Genomic DNA, 24,357 nt, shown 5'->3' with positions numbered 1-24,357 from the left:
AGTCTTTATCAAAGTAATTATTTAAAATGCCAAGTCCTTTTGCTGTTTAGGCATGAAACACCTGGACTTCTAACAAGAATTTAGAGATTTCCAACTGAAATATATTTTCACAGGAAAATAGATAAAAGCTTTGTTTTATTGATGTTAAATGAGGGCATTTTAAAGAAGCCTGGGCCTAGTTTGAAGCATTTATGTTCTGACACCTTCCAGCCAGTTGAGGTGAGAGAATTTCCTCTCACCACACAGAGCTGAACAAAAGGCTGTCATATTCTGAAAAAGCTTGCTTCGTTGCATGCTGCTCACATCTTTATTTGTATTTTAAAGAAAAAAATGATCTTTCAGTCCCTCAAATGTCCAGGTCCAAGTCAACCAGAGAAGCATAGCATATTTTTTTTTTCTTTTCTGCATTTATTACTAACGCTTCTCACCCAAATCTCACCCACAGAAGGCATCACAGTTGATCAGATAGTGAGTGCCTACTCCAGAGCCTCAGGTCATCAGTGGACTGGTCTCTGAGTTCATAATCAATAGGATAGCTAATCTCTAGTGGCTTACATTTAAAGTTAAACTCAAACTATATCAGGAAAATTTCTAGTTCACCTGCCAGACTACTGAAATTGCTTGCCAAAGTGATGACCAACAAAGTTTCTGGTAAAACTTCTGGGCTCTGAATGGCCAGTAAGAGTGTCCTGGAATCCAAATGTACTCTTTTTATATTTAGACGATCTATATAAGAAAAAGTGTATTTCTTCAGCAAAGAATGATATAAGAATAAACACCAGGGGGGCTATCAAAAATAAGTATATATTCAGTTAACTAACGGTGATTTGATTCCTACCTTTTTGAGCTTAAGTAAGTTATTAACCTATTTGTGTCTGAGTTTTCTCATGTGTGAAATGAATATAATAATAGGTTTGGGTAGGATTTTATAAGGTAATCCAGGAAAACACTTAATACTATGCCTAAGCATGTGTCACTTAGCATGTGTCACATGGCACTTAGCATGTATCATAATCACTACGATTGTTATCTAGCATGACTGTACTGAATCACCAGAAACAAAGTCACTTGAACTACTTAAAAATTAAGAGCCACAACAAGCTAAAGGTTTTAATATTATTTAATTCAGTAAACATTTACTGTGGTTGGAATATGTGGTAAAGACAAATGATGCAGACAATCTTTTTTCCCACAGAGCTTAAAATCTAAAGGTAAATAGAGAAACATATATGAACAATTTGATACAGGATTGTGAAGGCTGCTATAGTAGATATGAAGAAGGGATCTGAGGAATTTAGAAGCTACAGGGCTTGACTCTGATGCCATATAGGATGTAGCCTTGGAAGAAACATTTATTGAAAACCTTCTTTGAGACAGGTTCTGTATTAGGCACTGGTCATAAACAGCTGAAAACAAGACAGACATGATCACTGCTGTCATTGGATGTATACTAAAGTCCAAGAGGATGTGGTTTCGTTGGGGGAGAGGAACTCAGTTTTAAATATTTTTAATGTAAGCTTACTATAGAACATTTAGGCATAGATATTCATTTTGCACTTAGAGTGGTGGAAATGGAGTTCAAAAGAGAGATTGTTGTCATTCAATTGCTAAGTCATGTCTGACTCTTTGTGACCCCAAGGATGTGGCACACCAGGCTCCTCTGTCCTCCACTATCCCCAGGAGTTTGCTCAAATTCATGTCCATTGAGTCAGTGATGCTCTCCAACCATCTCATCCTCTGCCACTCCCTTCTCATTTTGCCTTCAATCTTTCCCAACATCAGGGTGTTTTCCAGTGAGTCGGCTCTTCACATACCAGGTGGCCAAGGTATTGGACCTTCAGCTTCAATGTCAGTCCTTCCAATGAATATTGAGGGTTCATTCCCTTTTTGATTGACTGGTTTGATCTCCTTGCTGTCCAAGGGACTTTTGAGGGTTAAAAGTCCAACATCATAGTTGGACTTCTCCAACATCATAGTTCAAAAGCATCAATTCTTTTGTGCTCAACCTTCTTTATGGTCCAACTCTCACATCTGTCCATGACTACTGGAAAAATCATAGCTTTGACTATATGGACCTTTGTCAGCTAAGTGATATCTCTGCTTTTTTAAGATTCTGTCTAGGTCTGTCATAGCTTTTCTTCCATGGAATAAGCGTTTTTTAATTTCATGGCTGCAGTCACCATCCACAGTGATTTTGGAGCCCAAGAAAATAAAATCTGTCACTGCTTCCACTTTTCCTCCTTCTACTTGGAATGAAATTATAGGACTGGAGGGCTTTCCTTGTGGCTCAGATGATAAAGAATCCACCTGTAATGCAGGAGACCTGGGTTCGATCCTTGGGTTGGGAAGATGCCCTGGAGGAAGTCATGGAAACCAACTCCAGTATTCTTGCCTGGAGAATCTCCATGGACAGAGGAGCCTAGCAAACTACAGTCCATGGGGTCACAAGGAGTCAGACATTACTGAGCGGCTAAGCACAAGCACAAGATGAGACTGGATGCCATGGTCTTAGTTTTTTTTTTTTTTTTTTTTTTTAATGTTGAGTTTCAAAAGAAACTTTGAGCTTTCCTGGTGGCTCAGAGGGTAAAGCATCTGCCTGCAATGCGGGAGACCTGGGTTCAATCCCCGGCTCAGGAAGATCCCCTGGAGGAGGAAATGGCAACCTACTCCAGTATTTCTTGCCTGGAAAATTCCATGGACAGAGGAGCCTGGTGGGCTACAGTCCATGGAATCTCAAATAGTCAGACACGACTGAGCACTCAGTATGTATACTTACTTTTGGATTTGCATTTTTTTGAATTAGTGTTAGCAATTTGGGAAGATTATACTAATCTACATTTTCTTATTTATTTAGTAGTTAGTTAATTAACTTTGCCAAGCACCACAGTAACTGCTGAGACTGTGATGGCAAATTATCTGCCTGTCTTTAAGAAGCTTGCAGTTCTCAAGAGACATAGCTGACATCAAAGGCAGAGTGGTTCAGTTCAGTTCGAATCAGTTGCTCATTCGTGTTCAACTCTTTGTGAACTTACGGACTGCAGCAAGCAAGGATTCCCTGTCCATCACCAGATTCCTGGAGCTTGCTCAAATTCATGTCCATTGAGTCGATGATGCAATCCAACCATCTCATCTTCTGTCGTCCCCTTCTCCTCTTGCCTTCAATCTTTCCCAAAATCAGGGTCTTTTCAAATGAATCAGTTCTTCACATCTGGTGCCAAAATATTGTAGCTTCAGCTTCAGCCTCAGTCCTTCTAGTGAATATTGAGCATTTATTTCCTTTAGGAAAGAATGGTTTGATCTTCTTGCAGTCCAAGGGACTCTCAAGAGTCTTCTCCAACACCACAGTTCAAAAGCATCAGGTCTACAGAGCTCAGCTTTCTTTATAGTCCAACTGTCACATTCATACATGACTACTGAAAAAACTATAGCTTTGACTATACAGAAATTTGTCGGCAAAGTGATGTCTCTCTTTTAAAAATGCTGTCTAGGTTTGTGATAACTTTTCTTCCAAGGAGCAAGAGCCTTTTAATTTCATGGCTGCAGTCACAATCTGCAGTGATTTTGGAGCCCAAGAAAGTAAAGTCTGTCACTATTTCCATTGTTTCCCCATCTGTTTGCCATGAAGTGATGGGACCCAATATCATGATCTTCGTTTTCTGAATGTTGACTTTTAAGTCAGCTTTTTCATTCTCCTCTTTCACTTTCATCAAGAGGTTCTTTAGTTGCTCTTTGCTTTCTGCCATAAGGGTGGTGTCATCTGCATATCTGAGGTTATTGAGGTTGAAGCATAGCTTGGAGAATTTTGAGCATTACTTTGCTAGCGTGTGGATGAGTACAATTCTGTGGTAGTTTGGACATTCTTTGGCATACCCTTCTTTGGGATTGGAATGAAAACTGACCTTTCCAGTTGTGGCCACTAATGAGTTTTCCAAATTTGCTGTCATATTGATTCCAGCACTTTCACATCATCATCTTTTAGGATTTGAAATAGCTCAGTTGAAATTCCATCACCTCCACTGGCTTTGTTTGTAGTGATGCTTCCTAAGGTCCACTTGACTTTGCACTCCAGGCTGTATGGATCTAGGTAAGTGATCATACCATCATGTTTATCTGGGTCATTAAGATATTTTTTGCATATTTCTGTGTATTTTTTCCACCTCTTCTTAATATTTTCTTCTTCTGTTAGCTCCATACCGTTTCTGTCCATTACTATTCCCATCTTTGCATGAAATGTTCCCTTGGTATCTAGTTTTCTTAAAGAGATCTCTAGTCTTTCCCATTCAATTGTTTTCCTCTATTTCTTTGCACTAATCACTGAGGAAGACTTTCTTATCTCTCCTTGCTATTCTTTGGAACTCTGAATTCAGATGGATATATCTTTCCCTTTTCCTTTTACTTCTCTTCTTTTCTCACCTATCTGGAAGGCCTCCTCAGACAACCATTTTGCCTTTTTGCATCTTCTTCTTTGGGATGGTTTTGATCACCATCTCCTGTACAGTGTTATGAACCTCCATCCATAGTTTTTCAGGCATTCTATCCATCAGATTGAATCTATCTGTCACTTCCACTGTGTAATCATAAGGAAATTGATTTAGGTCATATCTGAATGGTCTAGTGGTTTTCCCACTTGCTCCAATAAGTCTGAATTTGGCAATGAGCTCATGATCTGAGCCGCAGTCAGATCTTGGTCTTGTTTTTGCTGACTGTATAGAGTTTCTCCATCTGCGGCTGCGAAGAATACAATCAATCTGATTTCAGCACTGACCATCTGGTGATGTCCATGTGTAGAGTTGTCTCTTGTGTTGTTGGAACAGGGTGTTTGCTATGACCAGTGCATTCTCTTGGCAAAAGTCTGTTAGCCTTTGACCTGCTTCATTTTGTACTCCAAAGCCAAACTTACCTGCTACTCCACTTATTTCATGACATCTTTTTCTGGTGTTAGTTCTAGAAGGTCTTATAGGTCTTCACAGAACCATTCAACTTCAGCTTTTTTGGTATTAGTGGTTGGGGCATAGACTTGGATTACTGTGATATTAAAAGGTTTGACTTGGAAATGAACAGAGATCATTCTGTCATTTCTGAGAATGCATTCAATGCATTTCAGACTTTTTTTTTTTTTAGGTACAAAAATTATAATTTTTTATTGAAGTATAGTTGATTAACAATATTTTGTTAGTTTCAGGTATACAGAATAGTGTTTAAGTTATTTTTCCTGTTTATATTTCATTATAGGTTATTATAAGATACAGAATATAATCCTCTGTGTGCTTGCTGCTTATTTATTTTATGTAAATTGTTGTATCTGTTAATCCTATACTCCTAATTTGTCCCTCTCCCACTCCTTTTTTTTAACAATGAGGTGAGGCTGTGGACTTCTCATTGCAGCAGCTTCTCCTGTTGCAGAGCACAGGCTTTAGGGCACACAAGCTTCATTAGCTGCAACATGTGTGCTCTGTAGTTGCAGCTTCTGGGCTGTAGAGCACAGGTTCAATAGTTGTGGCTTAGTTGCTCCATGGCATGTGGGATATTCCTGGATCAGGGATTGACCCATGTCTCCTGCATTGGCAGGCAATTTTTTTTAAACACTGAGCCAGCTTGGAAGCCCCTCATTTAAAAAATAGACTCCAAAGAGAGAAAGTAACTTATTCATCATCACCCAAATGCCTAGTAGTAATTTCAAAGCAAAATCCAGATCTCAACAATTAGAAATGTGCTAATTATTCTTTTATAAATCTACACATTAGGCTTTGTGTAGCTTCTGCCATGAGTGGAGATGTGAAGGCATCTGACAGAGGGCTTAGGACACCATAATGTTCATTAGATTCCCCCAACAAATGCCTCTATAAAGAAACATATGCAGGTGAGAAACAGTGAGATTGCTGTGCAAATTCAGCCCAGGATAAGTCATTAAACCATTCTCCTCCCTTTCCGCAATCATTTCTGATGCTAGACCCCACCAATATATAAAATCTAGAGCTTTAACTGTCTCTATTGATGTCACTAATATGCATGGAATAGATATTTCAATCTAATTTCATGGGTAAATCTTTTATAGATTTTTTTACATTTTGTGAGTCACATAGGATTTTGCAAAATCGACTGGAAATGGAATGCTAGTGATGCCTTCCTATGAGTGGGAAAATAGTGTCAGAGATATAGGGTGATTTACATACCATTTCCATCTCTAAGTGATAGTTAGGAATGAGATTGCAGCCAATTCAGGCCTCAGGTCCCTAGAGATAAGAGATTATAGTCTCATTATCAGTTAATTCCAGAACTTCACTATATCAAACACATATATATGTATATCAAACTATCACACTGTACACTTTAAATATCTTACTTTTGGTCAAGTATGCCTCAATAAAGCTGGGAGGGATGGGCAGAAAATTGAACAGAATGATAGAAATTTGAACAAAAGAGTGAATGAACTGAGGTATATCCATAATATAGAAAAATAAGCACTCACTAGTCGGAGAAGGCAATGGCAACCCACTCCAATACTCTTGCCTGGAAAATCCCATGGATGGAGGAGCCTGGCAGGCTGCAGTCCATGAGGTCGCTAAGAGTCGGATATGACTGAGAGACTTCACTTTCACTTTTCACTTTCATGCATTGGAGAAGGAAATGGCAACCCACTCCAGTGTTCTTCCTGGAGAATCCCAGGGACGGGGGAGCCTGGTGGGCTGCTGTCTATGGGGTCACACAGAGTCGGACACGACTGAAGTGACTTAGCAGAGCTAAAAAGAGGAAGGACCCTTGGCAAGCATGTGTATTCCCTAGTTTGTAATTCTGGAAACCTATACACCATCTTGTTTCAGGACATCCAGGGCCCTGTGCAGTCTCCCACTACAGCCTCACAAAACCTGGGTCCAGCCACACAATTCTGGGGTGTTAACATGATTCAGGAGTCTCTGGTTTTGAGATACAGGCAATGACACCGGAAGCTCAGCAGCATTAAGCTCACCTCATTGACTTGCTTTCATAGCACACTTCTCAAGTGCTGATAGGAAATGCAGGTAGAGGAGATGGCGTAAATGGCATTGTGCTGCTGCTGGTGCTGCTTGCCCTGCTGGGCGGCCCCCTCTTTCTCGGAGAAACCTGTGCATTAACTTTGGACAGGATGGAAAGCTGCCTTCAGGGAGTGGCACCTGGCCCTCACTTGCAACATGCTAATCTTATTCTTAGGTTTAACGTGGACCCTGAATTGCAAAAGCCATGTTTTCCCTGAGCAAAATTGTGGTTTTCTGTCAGCCCATGATCTGGAAGCTGTCTCTTGAATGCCCACCCTGGCTTCTGTGCCCTGGTCACCCTCCAGGTACCCTGGTTAACCGTGATGGTGTATGGCCATCAGCCTCACAGCACATGGCTGAACAGCCCAGATCAGTGTCCTTGCCTGGGTTTGTCCTTGGCATTGTGGTGTCGTAGCTCAGAGGCCAGGGTTTAAGATCTTGAGCCAGTGATGACCCTTTTCCAGACTCAGTTTTCACATCTGTATGCTGGGTGTAGCAACAGTGCACAGTCGCTGGGACAGCAGGGAGGGTTCCATGAGTTGAAAGGCTGGGATAAACTTGGTGCACAAAGATGTTATGGGGACGGGAACCAGGAAAATTATGCCAGGGTCTTTCATCTGCTTTTGGGACCTACCATTGGCTGACAAGGGCAGAGAAAAGTGCTCTATGCCACCATATCTCCAGCCTGCAATCGTGTCCCTCTGGGGTTCAGGGGACTGTTTTTAAGCAGCTTCCTGTTGGCATAGCAACATTGCTGGGAGAAATATCAATAAACTCAGATATGCAGATGACATCGTCCTTATGGCAGAAAGCAAAGAGGAACTTAGCAGCCTCCTGATGAAAGTGAAAGAGGAGAGTGAAAAAGCTGGCTTAAAACTCAACATTCAAAAAATGAAGATCATGGCATCCAGTCCCATCACTTCACGGCAAATAAATGGTGAAACAACAGAAACAGTGAGAGACTTTTGGGGGGCTCCCAAAATCACTGCAGATGGTGACTGCAGCCATGAAATGAAAAGACACATGCCTCTTGGAAGAAAAATTATGAACTACCTAGACAGCATATTAAGAAGCAGAGGCACTACTTTGCCAATAAAGGTCCGTCTAGTCAAAGCTATGGTTTTTCCAGTAGTCATGTATGGATGTGAGAGTCGGGTCATAAACAAAGTTGAGCACTGAAGAAGTGATGCTTTTGAACTGTGGTGTTTGAAAAGACTCTTGAGAATCCCCTGGACTGCAAGGAGATCCAAGCAGTCCATCCTAAAGGAAATTGTTTCTGAATATTCATTGGAAGGACTGATGCTGAAGCTGAAACTCCAATACTTTGGCCACCTGATGAAAAGAACTGACTCATTTGAAAAGACCCCGATGCTGGGAAAGATTGAAGGCAGGAGGAGAAGGGGATGACAGAGAATGAGATGGTTGCATGGCATCACCGAGTCAATGGACATGAGTTTGAGTAAACTCCAGGAGTTGGTGGTGGACAGGGAGGCCTGGCATGCTGCAGTCCATGGGTTTGCAAAGAGTCGGACATGACTGAACTGAATTGATTGAGGACCAACGGTAGCCACCAGTTCCTATTTTCACTACAAATTGAAGCAGAAATGCAGTGGCTTAAATCATAGAGCAGGTGTTTCAGACTAAACATTAGGTGAAATTTCTTTTTCAGACGGATTTGATAAACTCTGGAATGGATTGTCATAGGAAATTTTGAAGCTTCTTTTTCTGGAAACTTTAAGAAAGAGGATAGATATTCATCTGCCTGAGACAGTTGAAGCATAATTCCATCTGGAGATGCTCTGATGCACTGGCTTCAGGTGGGAATGGAAGGGAAGAGTGATCACCTTTCTACTGAAGTCTCCTGACCAAGCATTTCATTCCACTTTTCAGAGCATTTCAGCATTACTGATTTTATCTGATTTCAAAAGTTATACATGTTCATTACCTAAAATTCAGAGAATGCAGAAACATATGAAAAAGTAAAACTCAAACAAAATCCTATAATTCAGAGGTAACCAAAAATATTTTTTCTGGCCTATATATTCTCCAGACTTTTTTTTTGTACATTTCACACAGAATTTTCCAAAAAAAAAAAATGTATCACACTGCACACTTTTGTAGTCTAGCTTTTGTACTTATTATATGGTGGGCTTCTTTCTATATCACTAAATATGGCTTTATATCATTTTTGGTAGCTAAAGACAATTCCATGATATCCATGTAGCATAACTTATTTAACCAGGTTTCTACTGTGGAGGTTTAGGTGGTTCTCCCTGGAAATCCCTGTACATATGTCCTTGTGAAGTTGTCCAGTTATTTCCTAATAAATTCCTGGAAGTGAAATTGCTGTATAAGGGTATGCCTGTTTAGATTTTTCCTACCTATTGCCAGATTCCCCTCCAGAAAGGTCAGATCAATGTGCATCACCATCACTAATGCTTGAGCGAGTCTGTTTTCCCTTTTCCTACATGACATTAACTACTGTCCATGTTCACTGGATGCTCTCAATGTTGTAATATACATTTCTTATGAGTTCTAAAAACATTGAGGTTCTCAAAGTTTTTAGTCATTTCTATTTCTTTTGTTAGTTGCCTTTTGTCTCCTTTATGCATTTTTCTATTGCGGACACAGATAGATAGATGGATGGGGTGGGTGGATGGATGGATGGATCAGTTGTTGTTGTCTGACTCTTTACAACCCCATGAACTGTAGCCAGCCAGGCTCCTCTGTCCATGGAATTCTCCAGGAAAGAATATTGGAGTGGGTTGCCATTCCCTTCTCCAGAGGATCTTCCCCACCCAGGGATCAAACCCAGGTCTCCTGCATTGCAGGTAGATTCCTTACTCTCTGATAGACAACAAGGATGAGTGAGCAGGAGGATGCAGGAGAGTGCTCCAAAAGAGTCATGATGTCTTCCCCAGTTCCCAGACCGGAGTCAATTGTCAGAAACAGAATTCATTGACCAAAGGGAAGGAAGGATCCTTATGAATAAAGACTCTGCAACACCATGGCAGATGTATGCAGCCATCATTCCCCAAGTCTGTCCCACAAAGAGACCCACATCGTTCATCTTGGTGACTGGAAGCAGGGGAGAGAGGAAAGACACAAACATTGTAAGGACGTCTAGAAGCGGGATGCTGTGGGAAGTGATAGTCAGGCCTTCACTCCGTCAATGTCCGGAGTGGAGGGGGAGCATGTGTGCACCAGGAACATATGGGGGTCTGGCCTAGATCTGACCCAGAGAGCTCCTGCCTGCCACCTCCAGATGTGCGATTAGAACAGACGTGCTTGATGATGGGCACAAGCCTTGAATGCACACAAGCCCATTAGTACAGAAGCTATCAGAGTGGGGAAGATCAAGTGCACTCCCTGCACCTTGACTGTGAGAGTAAATACAAACCAAGATTCCCTCTGCTTTGGGAGATGTGAAACATTAATGACACCCTTAACACCAAAAGGATTCAGGGAGGTGGTCCCCACCATACCTCCTCAGCAGTCTGGACAGTACTCAAACCTATAGGCTCCTAAGGAGGACAGTGGACCACCACCCACTCGATAGCAACTGCTTTGCCAGGTTTGTTATCTTTGCTGGAACACATGGCCACCTCCTCAGCATCCAGCATCCAGCCATTAGTCCTCATGAGCTAGGTTCTGTCAGACCCACAAAGGGAGGCGACTGCAACAGTAATCCACCGAAAAACAGAAATGGCTTCTCTGAGGAGATCAGACCTAATCAAGGCCATAGATTACAAAAAGGTGAGCTAAACGCCAATATGACCTGCAAATGTGTCACAAGCACCTCTACCACAGTTTATTCCTGGGGATTAATGGACCAGGAAGTTCTTTCCTGACCAGCTGCTAGGAGTGGAGTGTAGAAATGCTGAGCATAGATGAGGGGTGGGTTAGCTGAACTGAAACTGCAGGTGGAAATGGACTCTTGCTGCAATACCACCTCCACCACATGTGGCCATAGAGACAGTGGTGAGCAGAAATCCGCTCGCAGTGGATGCAACTTCTGATGGTGCCTCTAGGGATCCACTATATATGGATAAAGGAAATGGCCTGAGCCAAGAATAGACATGGGCTTAAAGATGATGGAAAATGGATTGGCCAGTCAGTCAGGTACTTAGAATGAGACATTTTGGTAGATTTCCACAAGTAGGTCTGGAGAAGGGGTACATCAATGAACCTATAGGAAGGTACACCAAAAAGGAAGATATCTGCATTGCCTCTTGCTACTCACAAAAGCATGCAGCATACAAGAGGGAAGAAACATCACTGAAGACCCAATGCCTGAAGAACTGAGAGCGCCCAGCCTCTGTCAGTGGTCCCTCGGGGCTGCACAGTGCTCTCATGCATGGAGGAGCCATGGGGCCAAGGATGATGCTGCATCTGGGCTCAGCAGCACAGACGCCACCAGCAGGCCAGATGAGCTACGGCACCTACCAGGGGTTTGCCCCACCATGACAGACAGTGATGCCGATCCCTCAGTGGCACCATCCCTCCAGATCATTGAGCCTCTAATGGTGACTTGATCACAACATCTCACTTCCATCCTTGAAGGAGGAGAGGTTCATCTTTACTGAAATCGATAGGTACACATTCTAGATGTGGGTTTCTCTTTCCTGCTTGCAGCATCTTGTCTGGCACCACTATTTGAGGGCTCACAGAAAGCAGAACTGACTGACACAGGGTATTTCACAAAACCATCCAAGACCAAGAGACCCTCTAACAGCACACCAGGGGCTCAGAGGGCAAGTGGCCATGGGATCCAAAGTCGCTATCTCAGCCCCCACCATCCAGAAGCTCTTGGTCTTCTGGAACAATGGATTGGCCTCTACAAAGCACATGTGGGGTACACACTGGGATATGAGAGCCCGTGGTACTGGGGTGTCACCCTCCAGGGATCGGACATGCTCCACATCTGCCATCCTTAGTTCCCCACGAGGTAAGATGCATGGTCCTTGAACCAGAGGATAGAGTGACCCCATTGATCACCATTTCCACTGACCCATGACCCCACTTACAACCACTCCCAGAGATCTATGACTCCCTGTATGACCACTCCCAGTGACTCATGACCCCACCTGCCACCACTCCCAGTGACCCACAAGGGAAGTTGTGCTTCCAGTTCTTAAGAATAAGTTCTGTAGTTCCACAGCACAGATATCCACAGTAGCCACATCTAGCTATTTACATTTGACTTCACATTATGTTACTGGAGTGGGCAGCCATGCCCTTCTCCAGGGGACCTTCCCTATCCAGGGATTGAACTCATGTATCCTGCATTGCAGGCAGATTGTTTACTAGCTGAGCCACAGCCTGCAATGCGGGAGACCTGGGTTCCATCCCTGGGTCAGAGGAATCCCCTGGACAGGGAAATGGCAGCCCACTCCAGTATTCTTTCCTGGAGAATCCCATGGATGGAGGAGCCTGGTGGGCTACAGTCCACAGGGTCACAAAGAGTTGGACACGACTGGGAGACTTCACTTCACATTATGTTAAGGTAGAAGGCCGGGCCCTGGGACACACTAAGCACATTTGAGTTCACAATACCCAGCCTCATGTGGCTACTGGTTACCCTATTGCCGGTGGTGACATGGGACAGGCTGTTCCCAAAGCAAGAAGGTTCTCCCAGGAGACATGATAACAGTCCTACTGACCCATGAGCCATGGTTCCCATCTGGGCACTTTGGGCTCCTCCTGCTAGGGGACCAGCACACACAGGGAATGGTTCCCATCCTGGCAGGCAGAGCTGACCTTGATCCTAAGGAGTGTGAGGGTTACTCTGGCACAGGGGGAACAGCAAGGAAACATCTCTAACAGCCAGGTGATGTGTCTTGAGTTCCTGCCCCATTTCAGTGGTGAATTAAAAAGTCCAAGAGCAAGGGTCAGAGAAGCTTCAGAACCCTGAGGGACAAAGTCTGTATTACCTCACCAGGGAAGCCACTGGAAATGGCCAAGGTCCTGGCTGAGAGTACAGGGGATTTAGAATGGATCTCAGGCAAGAAAGAGTGACCATCAGTTGTGGTGCAGCAGCTGCTGCATCTGTGAGGGCCCAAAATTTGTCCAGTCTTTCTCTCTGAGCTTCTTTAGGAGAAGAGGAGACCAACCAGAATCCTCAAGGAGCTGTCCTCAGATGAGGCAATCTCTCAAGATGAAGGGAGTGCATGTCAAAGTCAGGAGGGGTGGATTACAGTGGATGCTGTGGTGCCACCCAGATCTCCTCTTTGTCACTAGCCCACTCATTTGCCCAAGGCCACAGGTGTTCATGGATGAGGACTCAGAGAAAAAGTCTTCTCTGGAATTGGCCTCCACTGAAGAGCTACCTCCCTGGGGGAAGCTCATTGTGAGAGACTACACATGGGATCAATGTGGGGAGCATACAGTTGCCTGACCCCCTCACCTTGATCAGGTTGATCTCTGCAGGGTCTTCCCTTTTCATGTCTGCCTTCTGAAAATTACTATGATCATCATGCTCTGAAATGGCACCAGAAGTGAAAAACCAAATGAAAGGCAAGTTAGACACAGAGATTTAGCATTTGGAGGTTGAAGTCATGGGCATGGGGGATCCCTGTGCCCTGTCCGAAGTTCAAGGAGTATGACTTCCAAGTATTTGTGTTGGACTCAATCACAAAGCTATATATATCTCAAGGCTTCTGTGCCCTGATGGTTATTTTGGCAAGTCAGATCGTCTTCTTGTCCCAGCGAATATATGGAACAGAATTAGTAAGCATTTGCTGGTATGGGGAGGGAGGTGGGAGGGGGGTTCAAGATGGGGAACACGTGTACACCCATGGCGGATTCATGTTGATGTATGGCAAAACCAATACAATATTGTAAAGTAATAAATAAATAAATAAAATGGTGTAGTATTTACAGCTAAAAAGAAAGAAAGAAAGTATTTATGCATCACACAATAAGGCAGAGGAGTATGGATGGATGGACTCCAAGTTAGACATTTTCAACTGACCTCCTGTTTGCATTTCATGGGGCACAAAGAAGTGGGCTTCAGGTTGGATACTTAAAAATGTTAGTATTCCCTGTGCCAAGAGATAGTTTGGCTACAGTTTAAGCACTTACAATCATCCTCCTGTTTGCTCTATGAAATGAACAAAACAATAGAGACAGCGTAAATAGAGACATTTATAAGACAGTGTTTGTCTCTTATAAATACCTAAATGTAATAGTCATCGCAAGGACAAAGAGGGGCAAAACCTTGTTTGAGTAAAGGATAAAAGGATCTCCATTCCCCCATCTTTTGGGACAAGGGAGACATCAGACATGTGAAGCAAGGCTCCTTGTGGCTCAAAAGTCAAGGGATAATGCCAGACCATAATAAGTCTTGCTCCTCACGGAAACCTTCACTTCGAGATCCATGTTGGCTGAGGGGTGTGTGTATGAATGCAGGGGAGTGTCCCAGTGTAGGTCAGGTGTGTTTAAAAGAAACCAGATAATTGGCTTGAAGGAAGACAAAAATTCAGAAGTACTGCCTCATATAAATGACTTTACCGCCTCTTGACTGTGCTCCTGCTCACCAGGTGTGACATCCACACTCTTTCTCTCCAGAATTCCATCTCTGCCTTGCTTCTGTCTCAACTAAACCATTTCTTTATGTGCTCTCCCACTTGTCATGCTATGTTTCTAATAATAAACTTTGTACCTGCATTTACAGTTTCTGCCTCTGTGATAAATGCATTTTTCACTGGAGGCAATGATCCATGAAAAAATAGCGTTCAGCCTCTAGCCCTTGCTAGTCTCCTGGCTAGGATTCCGGGCTCTCATCCAGGCTACCCAGGTTCAATTCCTGGGCAGGGAATTAAGATGTCTCCTCACTCAACCACTCACTGCTGCCTCGCGAGATCAGTGCCACTGGGAGGAGCCCAGGTCCTCACCTTGGCCCTGAATGGATGGCGCCTGGACAGAGCTTCCATCAGTCAGTCAGGAAGGAGCCTTTCCAGCTTCTTGAGACCTCAGCCCCATGGATGTGGCACGACCTTCCTCAAGAATATCTTTCCACCCCAGATATCAGCACAAATGGGATGCTTTTTCCCCAATGTGATACTGTCATTTAGATGAAAAGTTTTTTTTTTTCTGTCTTTATATTTAAATTGATGAGTTGGTCATGTATTTATTCCCAAACTGTTGGAGGTTTACCTAGGATCCCATGTTCCCTGCAGGCAGCTTCCAGGAAGCAGAGGGAGAAGAGATGTGAACAAGGACCTGGAGTCTCTCCCCTGCCCTGCAGTGTGCTCGGTGCTCAACAGACAGCAGCCGGTAGGTGTAGCTTGCGATGAAGATGATTCCCTTCGTGTGTTGAGGAGTTTTTGAGAAAGCCAAAGGTGCCTTGAATCCCCAACTGTTCCTAGTCACCCTTCTGTGCTGGCACTTTCAAATGCAAGATCTGATTTAGTTTCCAAGGCTCTTAGGAATGTCAGGGAGGGGTCCCCCCGGCTCCCTCCAGTGCTGTTTCTGCCCTTCCCTCTGCAGTGATGCTGCCCACAGTCTCAGCGAGCTGAGGATGTGCCCCTGCCTCCTGATGCCAGACACAGTCTTCCCCGGGAGGCCCGGCTGCCTCCACATGATGGAACTTGCCTGAGCACCTGCACAGGTTCCCTTAGGCTCCGCGACAGCCATGAGCTTCATGAGGGCAGGTATCAGACAAACGACAGTGAGAGGACAAGAACAGTGGGAGTTTTATTCATAAAATCTAGCTAGGATATGCACAATGCTGCACTTTTCACCTCCAAGGAGAATTCTGAGGTGTGTGAATTCAAGTTCAGTGCAGATTTTGCCACTAGTTTCCATAACGCCTCCTCATCTATGGCTTTAGGGCCTGACCACCTGGATAAGCTCACCCATTAGGTTAAGTGCACAGCCACCAGTTTCAAAGAAGACATTCCATTAAAATCCTACCAAAAGTTTGGGGCTGCTTACCAAGATGTCTTCAACTATATTCTCCAAGACTGAGTAGATTGTGCAGCAAACCAAAGTCCACTCACCCCTCCCCATTTTGAAAAATTTTGGTGTACCTAGATCAAGCAGCATAAACAAGTGTTCCTGACCATAGTGTAACTTCCCTTCCTGCCCCAGGAAATTTATCTAGGACAGAAGACGATCTTCTAATGTGTATGTCCCATTTCAGATTTTCTTCTCACCCATAAGACACTGTGTATAACTCTGGCTGCTGCCACCATCCACCCTCACCACAATCACCTCCCACAAAATGAACCCAGCTTCCCAAAGCCTCAAGCCACCCTGGCCCAGGCACCGACACTCAAGTGCTCCTCCTGGACCCTGCCCTTGGTTGCCCTGTTCTGTGGAACTAGGGGATATTCTCCACCTTCCTCATGTGACTGCAGCTCTTAGATCATCACTCTAGGGGTTTGGGTGTCCTGCTTCTAATGTCCCCACTGCTAACACAGGGCCCTCCACAGAGCACAGGCTCCATGAAGGTTTGTGAAATAAATAAGCCAGAGCAGGGCACTTATTAAGTCAAATCAGGCTTTTTGTACTTTCTTAAATAATAACTTGAAAAACTCCAATTGAACAGAGATAGTTAAGCTGTATAAAATGACAGAAAAGAAGTATAGAGGATCTCACCTCAAATACATTTTATTTCTTAATTCTTACTAAGTAGTATCATATTTCCAAAAAGTTATATTCCAAGTCCCTGTAATCTTGTTCAGGGTGACAAAATAAAATGAGTGTTCACAATCACTTTTACAAAACAGCAAAACTCTTGTTCTTGAACTGGTGAGCACAAACACACTGTGATCAACGTTATTGACATAGTTGGACACTAAAGCTTGTTAGGCCTTCTATTAAAAGGAATAACATTTGAAAAATTTCTAAAGGAAACAGAAGTGGATCTCCATGTTACTGTAGAGAACAGGAAGCCAAAGATGCTACACACCAGTTCCCCCAACTGTCCCAGGCTGTCATGACTGAGAAGGCTGAATGCTCCCTCTTCAAACACAGAGGGAAGGATCAGCCTCCCTTCCTACCCCCAGGACAAGCTGCTGGATGTGGGCCTGAAAGGAGCCTGGCTGCTTTTCTGGCTCAGGGCCCCTCTTCCTCCTCCCTCATACCTATGCACACCGGGGTGGGAAGAACCTGGGACCCCTTCCATTGACCTTGCGCAGATAGTCCTTGACTTGCTGCTTGCTTGTCTCTGCATAGGCCCGGGGACCCCACAGGAACTCGTAACGAGCAGGGTGGCTGTAAGGCACCTGCCGGTACTGCAGGTACCCCGCCCGCACCCACACTTGGGTCAGCAGCTCCTTGGGCTCCCCATAGATGCAGTGTTCTATCCCAGCAAATACCCCCATCTTGCTGAGTGCTCCCCAGACCTTCTTCTCACTGACCCGGTCCCCTGCTAGGAGAATCAGGCTCAGGGCCATCACCAGGAGGCCAGCCTTTGGTATGCTCTCCTCATCCCTCTGCATCTCATTGAGGGTGAGGCCCAGGATGGGGACCATGACATAGATGTGCTCTCTGTGGTCCACCTCCTTCATATCCAGGCCAAAGGCCAGCTGCAGGCACTGTGTGGTTTTATGGAAGACCACTGGGAAGTGGGCCTGGTTATCCCTGAGGATCGTATTCAGCATTTCAGCCTGGAAAATCGGCTCCTTAGTGCCATACTTGAGGAGCAGGAACTCCAGTAGTTGAGTCGTCATCCCATTCAGAGCCTGCTTGAACAAGATCTCTGCATCCACGGCGGCAGAGGAAGATGAGACTGGAGGGAAGGAGGCCAGAGGGGTTGAGGCATCCTCTGCCTCAGCCCCCAGGAGCTGCGCCTCCACTGGGCCCTGGGCCTGGATTTGGCCCTGAAGGTCTTCCTCAGAAGTGCGGAGCTCATTCATCGGGACCACAGACATGATGACTGGAGTCTTGTGCCCAGTGTGGGTGTGGCAGGGGGAAAATGGAGACCACTGACCTGGGAAAGAGAGAGAGTATAAATGGTCTCAGTTTTGAAATGCTCCACGGGTGGCTTTGACTGGGTCCACTTACTGGTCTTCCTTGAGGGCTGCTCTTGAGCATTACAGGGGCGCTCCTCCTTGATAGTCAGTCCCCTGTCAAGTGAGGAAGAGAAATTCTGGCTCAGGGTGCAGCCAGTACAGCCTGAGGTTCTGGGGCTGACAAGGTGGGGGATTAGGGCCTTTTGAGGTCCCCTCTGTTCTGGGATGGGGAGCCCCTGTGCACACTCAGGACACCCACCTAACCTTGACTGCTGGCACTCCTATGACCTCAGAACACAGACCTCAGACCTCAGTCTTCTCCTGGTTTCTGGGGCCCCTGTGAGACAAATCGAGGGGGCACCTCGGGGGTAGACTGTGGCACAGACTTAGGCCTTCTGTGCTGGTAGGAGGGGTTGAATCTGTGAGGTCCCCCCAGATCTGGGGTGGCTAGTCTCTTTGGGGATCACATGTAGTGCTCACTTTTCCACTGGAATGGCCTGGACCTTCCCCTTTTGGGGTCCTGCAGGGAAACTCAGAACAAGAGCCACGTCTGGACAAAGTTCCGGGGGGCCTCATATATGGCCACACCTGCCTAGGGCCTCCTGCGAGTCCTAAGCTGGGAAGATGCTGGGTCACCGCTCCTCACATCCTACCTGGCCTCCCAGCACTGAACAGAAGGGCGGGCGTCTGCTCAGTCCTCCCTCGGTATCCAGGGAGTCCAGCCTCTGCAGACCTGAAGCCTCCGCCCTCCACCAGAACACCTCACCTTAAGGCCCCTAAGAAAGAGGTGAATAAGCTGCTCACCCCGCTCTGGGGCCTCCAAGACCGGACCCCGCGCCACCTACCCCCCCCACACCCCGTGCAAGAGCAAGGATCCTCCTTGCCTTAGGGTCTAACAGCCTCAGTCCTTCCCCACATGGAGCCTAGACTCCAGGCAGGCCCTGTGATTGTCCCGTCCGCCATGTTGAAACCCCGCCATTTTCACCAGGTCCCCAGGCTCTCTGAGACCCGGATGTCAGGAAATCCTGTACATGGTCATCCTGCCCGGAGACTACCAGGGTCCCCTCTGTTCTGGGGTCGGGCTCCCCTCCTCCCTCAGTGTCCTCACCTTGACTCCCGGTAGAACCTGGACTTTGTCGTCTCCCTACCTGAGGCCCGTCTCCTCACACCAAGTCCCCAGTCTCTCTGATACCCGCATGTCAGGAAGTCAGACAGGCTTAGTGTGCTCTTTTCACCACAAGGGCTCCCAGGGCCAACTACCGGGGTGGGGATCTGTGGGGTTCCATCGGTCCTCACGCAGAGACCCCTCAGTCCTCCTTCAGGCACCTCACCTTGCCTCCAGTCAGGACGTGGGATTCTCGCCTCTCCTCAACTGAAGCCCCGGCCCCTTATACCAGGGCCCCAGTCTCTCCAAGACCCGGATGTCAGGAAGTCAGACCATGCCTGTTTTACTCATTCTATCCCAGGGACAGCCTGGACTGATAATAGAGACGGGCTACTCTGAGGTCTCCTCTGATTGTGGTCCACGGTACCCTATTCTTCCCTCAGTGTCCTCAACTTGACACACCACAGGACCTGGGAATTGGTGCACCTGAGTCTCGGCCTCATATGTGAAGTCCCCAGTCTGAGACCCGGATGTCAGGAAGTGAGACCCCGCATGTTGGGCTCAACCTATCCCAGGCCCAGGGTCCCCACAGACCTCCCTCAGCATCCTCACCCAGACTCTTTCAGAACCTAACATCCTCCCCTTCACACTCTGAGGCCCATCCCCTTATATCAAGTCTCCAGTGTCTCTGCGACCCTGTGCTCATGCTGCCACCAGGGTCTCCCAGGGCTGACAGCAGGTGCCAGGACCTGTGGGGTTACCTGTGTCCTCCCTCAAGGTCCTCATCTTGAGCCCTGGCAGGTCCGGGGATGTCCCTACGTTGACCCAAAGCAGGACCCTCACATCAAGGCCTTCACTGCCCTGAGACCCCGGGAGGAGACTGTGGACATGATATCAGGGCTCCAAGCCCAGGGCTTCCCAAAGCTGAGATGATCCCACAGGGTTTCCTCAACCCTCTTTCTCTTTGTCACCACCCTCAGCTGCCAGCTTTGCTCGCCTTAGAGCCAGCACCGCCCCCCCCAAGCCAGGACCCCTGAGAGGCAAGCAGTAGAGGGGGCTCATTCCCACAAGCCTGTCAGGGTCTTCCAGGGCTAAAAGCAGTGACGACCTGTATGTCCTGGGCTCCCAGCGCCCCCCTCAGGGTTCTACCTTGACTCCTAGCACAGCTGGGCTCCTTCACTCTGCTGACCTAAACACAAGCTCCATGACTCAGGCCCTCATTTCTCCCCTCCCAGCAGGCTCAGTGATGTCACATCTGCACACCACACCCCGTGGTCCCCCATGGCTGTTGGGAGAGCTGCACATGCATCCCTTAGGGACCCTCTGTCCTCACCTCGAGTCTCTGCAAGGCATGGGCCCCTCCCTCTGTCCACATGAGACTGTGCCCTCAGGCCGACTCTGACTCCCTGAGTCACTGAGGAAGTGGTGGAGGAGGCAGGGCTCCACCTGACAGCCCGGACCAGGGTCTCCAGGAGTCCCAGTAGGAGTGAAATTGTATTCTATGAGAACCTCTGTTCCGGGGTGACTGGACTCCCTCATCCTCATTCAGGAGGGGGCCTCCTTAACACTTGAGAAAAGGCTGCAGTCCCAGGACAGATGCTGGATGGGGGCCTGCTGTGCCCATGACCATGGGGGAGCACAGGGACCCACACATCTTCACGTGGGAGCCCGTCAGCAGTCACCATACTTGGAAAACATTTTGTATAAAATATTTGGTTTTAGGTGAAGAGGCTGAGTCATGGCAGGTGATTTAGGGGAACCCTTGGTTTGATGATTAGATAATATTACCTGTTGGTTGTTCAGTTGCTCAATCATGTCCAACTCTTTGCAACTCCATGGACTGCAGCGTGCCAGGCTTCCCTGTCCTTCACTATTTCCCAGAGTTTGATCAAACTCATGTCCATTGAGTTTGTGATGCCATCCAACCATCTTATCCTCTGTTGTCCCCTTCTCCTCCTGCCTTCAATTGTTCCCAGCATCAGAGTCTTTTCCAATGAGTTGGCTCTTTGCATCAAGTGGACAAAGTATTGGAGCTTCAACTTCAGCATCAGTCCTTCCAATGAGTATTCAGGGTTGATTTCCTTTAGGACTGACTGATTTGATCTCCTCACTGTCCAAGGGACTCTCAAGAGTCTTTTCCAACACCACAGTTCGAAAGCATCAATTCTTCGCCATTCAGCCATAAGAGTTGGTCCTGTGGGAGTGCTGTCCTTTTCACTGTTTAATCCTCATTCATATTGATGAATACATTTTACATGTCTATGAGGTGTCTGTCAGATTTTTATGTATATATGTGTGTAGATTATATGTTTCCCTCATAGCTCAGTTGGTAAAGAATCTGTGTGCAATGCAGGAGACCTGGTTCAATTCCTGGGTTGCGAAGATCTGTTGGAAAATGGATAGGCTACCCATTCCAGTATTCTTGGGCTTCCCCTGTGGCTCAGCTGGTGAAGAATCCACCTGTAATGTGGGAGACCTGAGTTTGATCCCTGGGTTGGAAAGATCCCCTGGAGAAGGGAAAGGCTACCCACTCCAGTATTCTGTTCTGGAGAATTCCATGGACTGTATAGTCCATGGGTTAGCAAAGAGTCAGACATGACTGAGTGACTTTAAAAAAGAAAAATGGTTATATGTGCTTATATACTCATACATTGGAGAAGGCAATGGCACCCCACTCCAGTACTCTTGCCTGAAGAATCCCATGGATGGAGGAGCCTGGTAGGCTACAGTCCATGGGGTCGCTGAGTCAGACACGACTGAGTGACTTCATTTTCACTTTTCACTTTCATTCATTAGAGAAGGAAATGGCAACCCACTCCAGTATTCTTGCCTGGAGACTCCCAGGGATAGAGGAGCCTGTTGGGCTGCCGTCTATGGGGTCGCACAGAGTCGGACACAACTGACGCAACTTAGCAGCAGCAGCATACTCATACATGGACAAACCACAATGTATGTACTAAACATGTATATGTGGGTGTATGTTTGGATTTTTAGCTATATATTAATTCTTGGGCTACACTGCTACTGCTCAATTGCATCAGTCGTGTCCAACTTTTTGCAACCCAGACTGTAGCACACCAGCTCCTCTGTCCATGGGATTCTCTAGGCAAGAATACTGGAGTGGTTTGCTATTTCCTTCTCCAGGGATCTTCTTGACTTAGGGATTGTACTCCAGTCTCTTGCATCTCCTGCATTGCAGGCAATTCTTTTACCATTGACCAACCATATACATATTTAAATTGTTACAGAGTATCTGCTATTACTATGTTTCAATCTATCTCATACTCCAGTCCTATATTTAGTCTCTTCTTTGTATCTGTTGAGATAGTACTTCTTTAAGAAAGGTCAGGCCTTTGCTGGCTGGTGTATCAGGTGGATATTTTCACAGACTCAGGAATCAGTTCAGTTCAGTTCAGTCACTCAGTCGTATCCAACTCTGTGACCACATGGACTGCAGCACACCAGGCCTCCCTGTCCATCACCAACTCTTGGAGCTTACTCAAACTCATGTCCATCAAGTCGGTGTTGCCATACAACCATCTCATCCTCTGTCGTCCCCTACTCCTCCCACCTTCAATCTTTCCCAGCATCAAGATCTTTTCCAATGCATCAGTCATTCACATCAGGTGGCCAAAGTATTGGAGTTTCGGCTTCAGCATCAGTCCTTCCAATGAACATTCAGGACTGATTTCCTTTAGGATGGACTGATTGGATCTCCTTGCAGACCAAGGGACTTTCAAGAGTCTTCTCCAACACCACAGTTCAAAAGCATCAATTCACCAGGGAAGCCCAAAGCTCAGCAAATGTCAAGGCTGCAGGGATGCCCAGTCCTTCTTCTGTGCCCTCATGTTCCACTGGGTTTTACTTCAGCAGTATCAGGTTCTGGTTGTAATTCAATTCACTTTCACTCCCTCCAGAAGTCCCCAGCTAGAAACCAGGCTGTGTGTGTGCTAAGTCTCTACAGTCCTGTCCGACACTTTGTGACCCCATGGACTGTAGCCCACCAGGTTCCTCTATCCATGGGATTCTCCAGGCAAGAATACTGGAGTGAATTGCCATTTCCTATGATGGGGGATCTTCCTTACCCAGAGATCAAACCTGCATCTCTCATGTTTCCTGCATTGGCACGCGGGTTCTTCACCACTAGTGCCACCTGGGAAGCTGCAGAAACCAGGCTAGTCCTACTGTATCATCCACCTCCTGCCAGCCCAGATCCAGATCCATGCACCAGCCACTCCCCAGGCAGTTAGAGACCCATCTAGCACATCCTGAGACAGTCACTGCCTGGAACAGAGCCCTCGGTGCCCAGCACTTGTGGTAGCAATTGAAGTCTACATCGGGCTCCTCAGATTCAGTTCACATGCCCAGAGACAAGGGTGCTGCCTGCTGCTCTGTTCAGGATGAGAGCCCTCACTGGCAGCATGCTGAGCACAATCTTGGCTGCTCTGCCTTCTCACTCAAGTACTTCTGATTGTGCTGCTCATCTCAATGATTCCTCGAAATCCAACAAATTGTGCCAGCCTTGTGCATACAGCAGTGAATGGAAGAGGCAGAGGGTGACTTTAAGGAGTGCCCATCTGAGGATCCTAGATCGGGTTCAAAAAAGCCTTGAATTCTCCATGAATCCTCATCCTTCTGCTGTGGCAGGATATTTGGGGATGTTGACCAACAGACCCATGTGTTCTGCCCTCACCCCAGGAGTTAGGGTCAAAGGTGGGAGGATGATAGAAATTCCAGGTCAGAGGAACTTGTGATCTCTCGCTGGACTGTACCCTGGACAGTGTTCAGTCTTAGAAGTCCTCTCCCACCAGCATGGCTCTGCTGCGGAATTGCTGGAGGCAGCCCCCTGTGCTTCCTGTGGCACTAAAGTATCATAGGAAAGCAGCTGAATTTACCTGTGCCCCCAAGAAGAAGTTGTGATTGTGTCAGAGAAAGAAAAAGTCACCCTCCAAAGGATGTTGCTGTGGACGGTGTAGCTAGGAACCAGGCTAGGATGATGACACCTCATTGGAAGCCAGCATGAAGATGTGCTGTCTTTGAGGGCCACATGGGATGTACTGCTACATCACAGTCCAGTGGATGCTGGTGTATACAGTGGCCACTGACAGGGGCCAGATTCTCTGTTTCTCCAGACGCCAGGAAACTAAGCCTCACAGAATTTAGGTGATAGCCTGCTAGGAGGAGAAAATCCCAAGTTGCTGGATAGCAATAATTAGTCATTAGTAAGAAGTAACTGGAGCAATGTGGAATTAAAATGTCTGTTCTCTGGTGGAGTCGA

General features: G+C 46.4%; 1 protein-coding gene across 1 annotated transcript; it reads right to left on the bottom strand.

Annotated features, from left to right (window-relative positions):
- Positions 1 to 17,104: 17,104 nt before the first annotated feature.
- Positions 17,105 to 17,893, bottom strand: LOC129639949 (melanoma-associated antigen 10-like). Its single transcript, XM_055565244.1, has one exon. The coding sequence runs from the start codon at positions 17,891 to 17,893 to the stop codon at positions 17,105 to 17,107; it is 789 nt and encodes a 262-aa protein (XP_055421219.1).
- Positions 17,894 to 24,357: the final 6,464 nt, after the last annotated feature.

This window comes from Bubalus kerabau, chromosome X, assembly GCF_029407905.1.
Source record: "Bubalus kerabau isolate K-KA32 ecotype Philippines breed swamp buffalo chromosome X, PCC_UOA_SB_1v2, whole genome shotgun sequence".
In the NCBI taxonomy this organism is placed as follows: Eukaryota; Metazoa; Chordata; class Mammalia; order Artiodactyla; family Bovidae; genus Bubalus; species Bubalus kerabau.
The sequence above is the reverse complement of the archived record's forward strand: the minus strand, read 5'-3'. Positions and strand labels throughout refer to the sequence as shown.

Bases quoted from the DNA above. Each gene is read 5' to 3' on its own strand.
- LOC129639949 (XM_055565244.1), bottom strand. From the start codon at position 17,893: ATGTCTGTGGTCCCGATGAATGAGCTCCGCACTTCTGAGGAAGACCTT.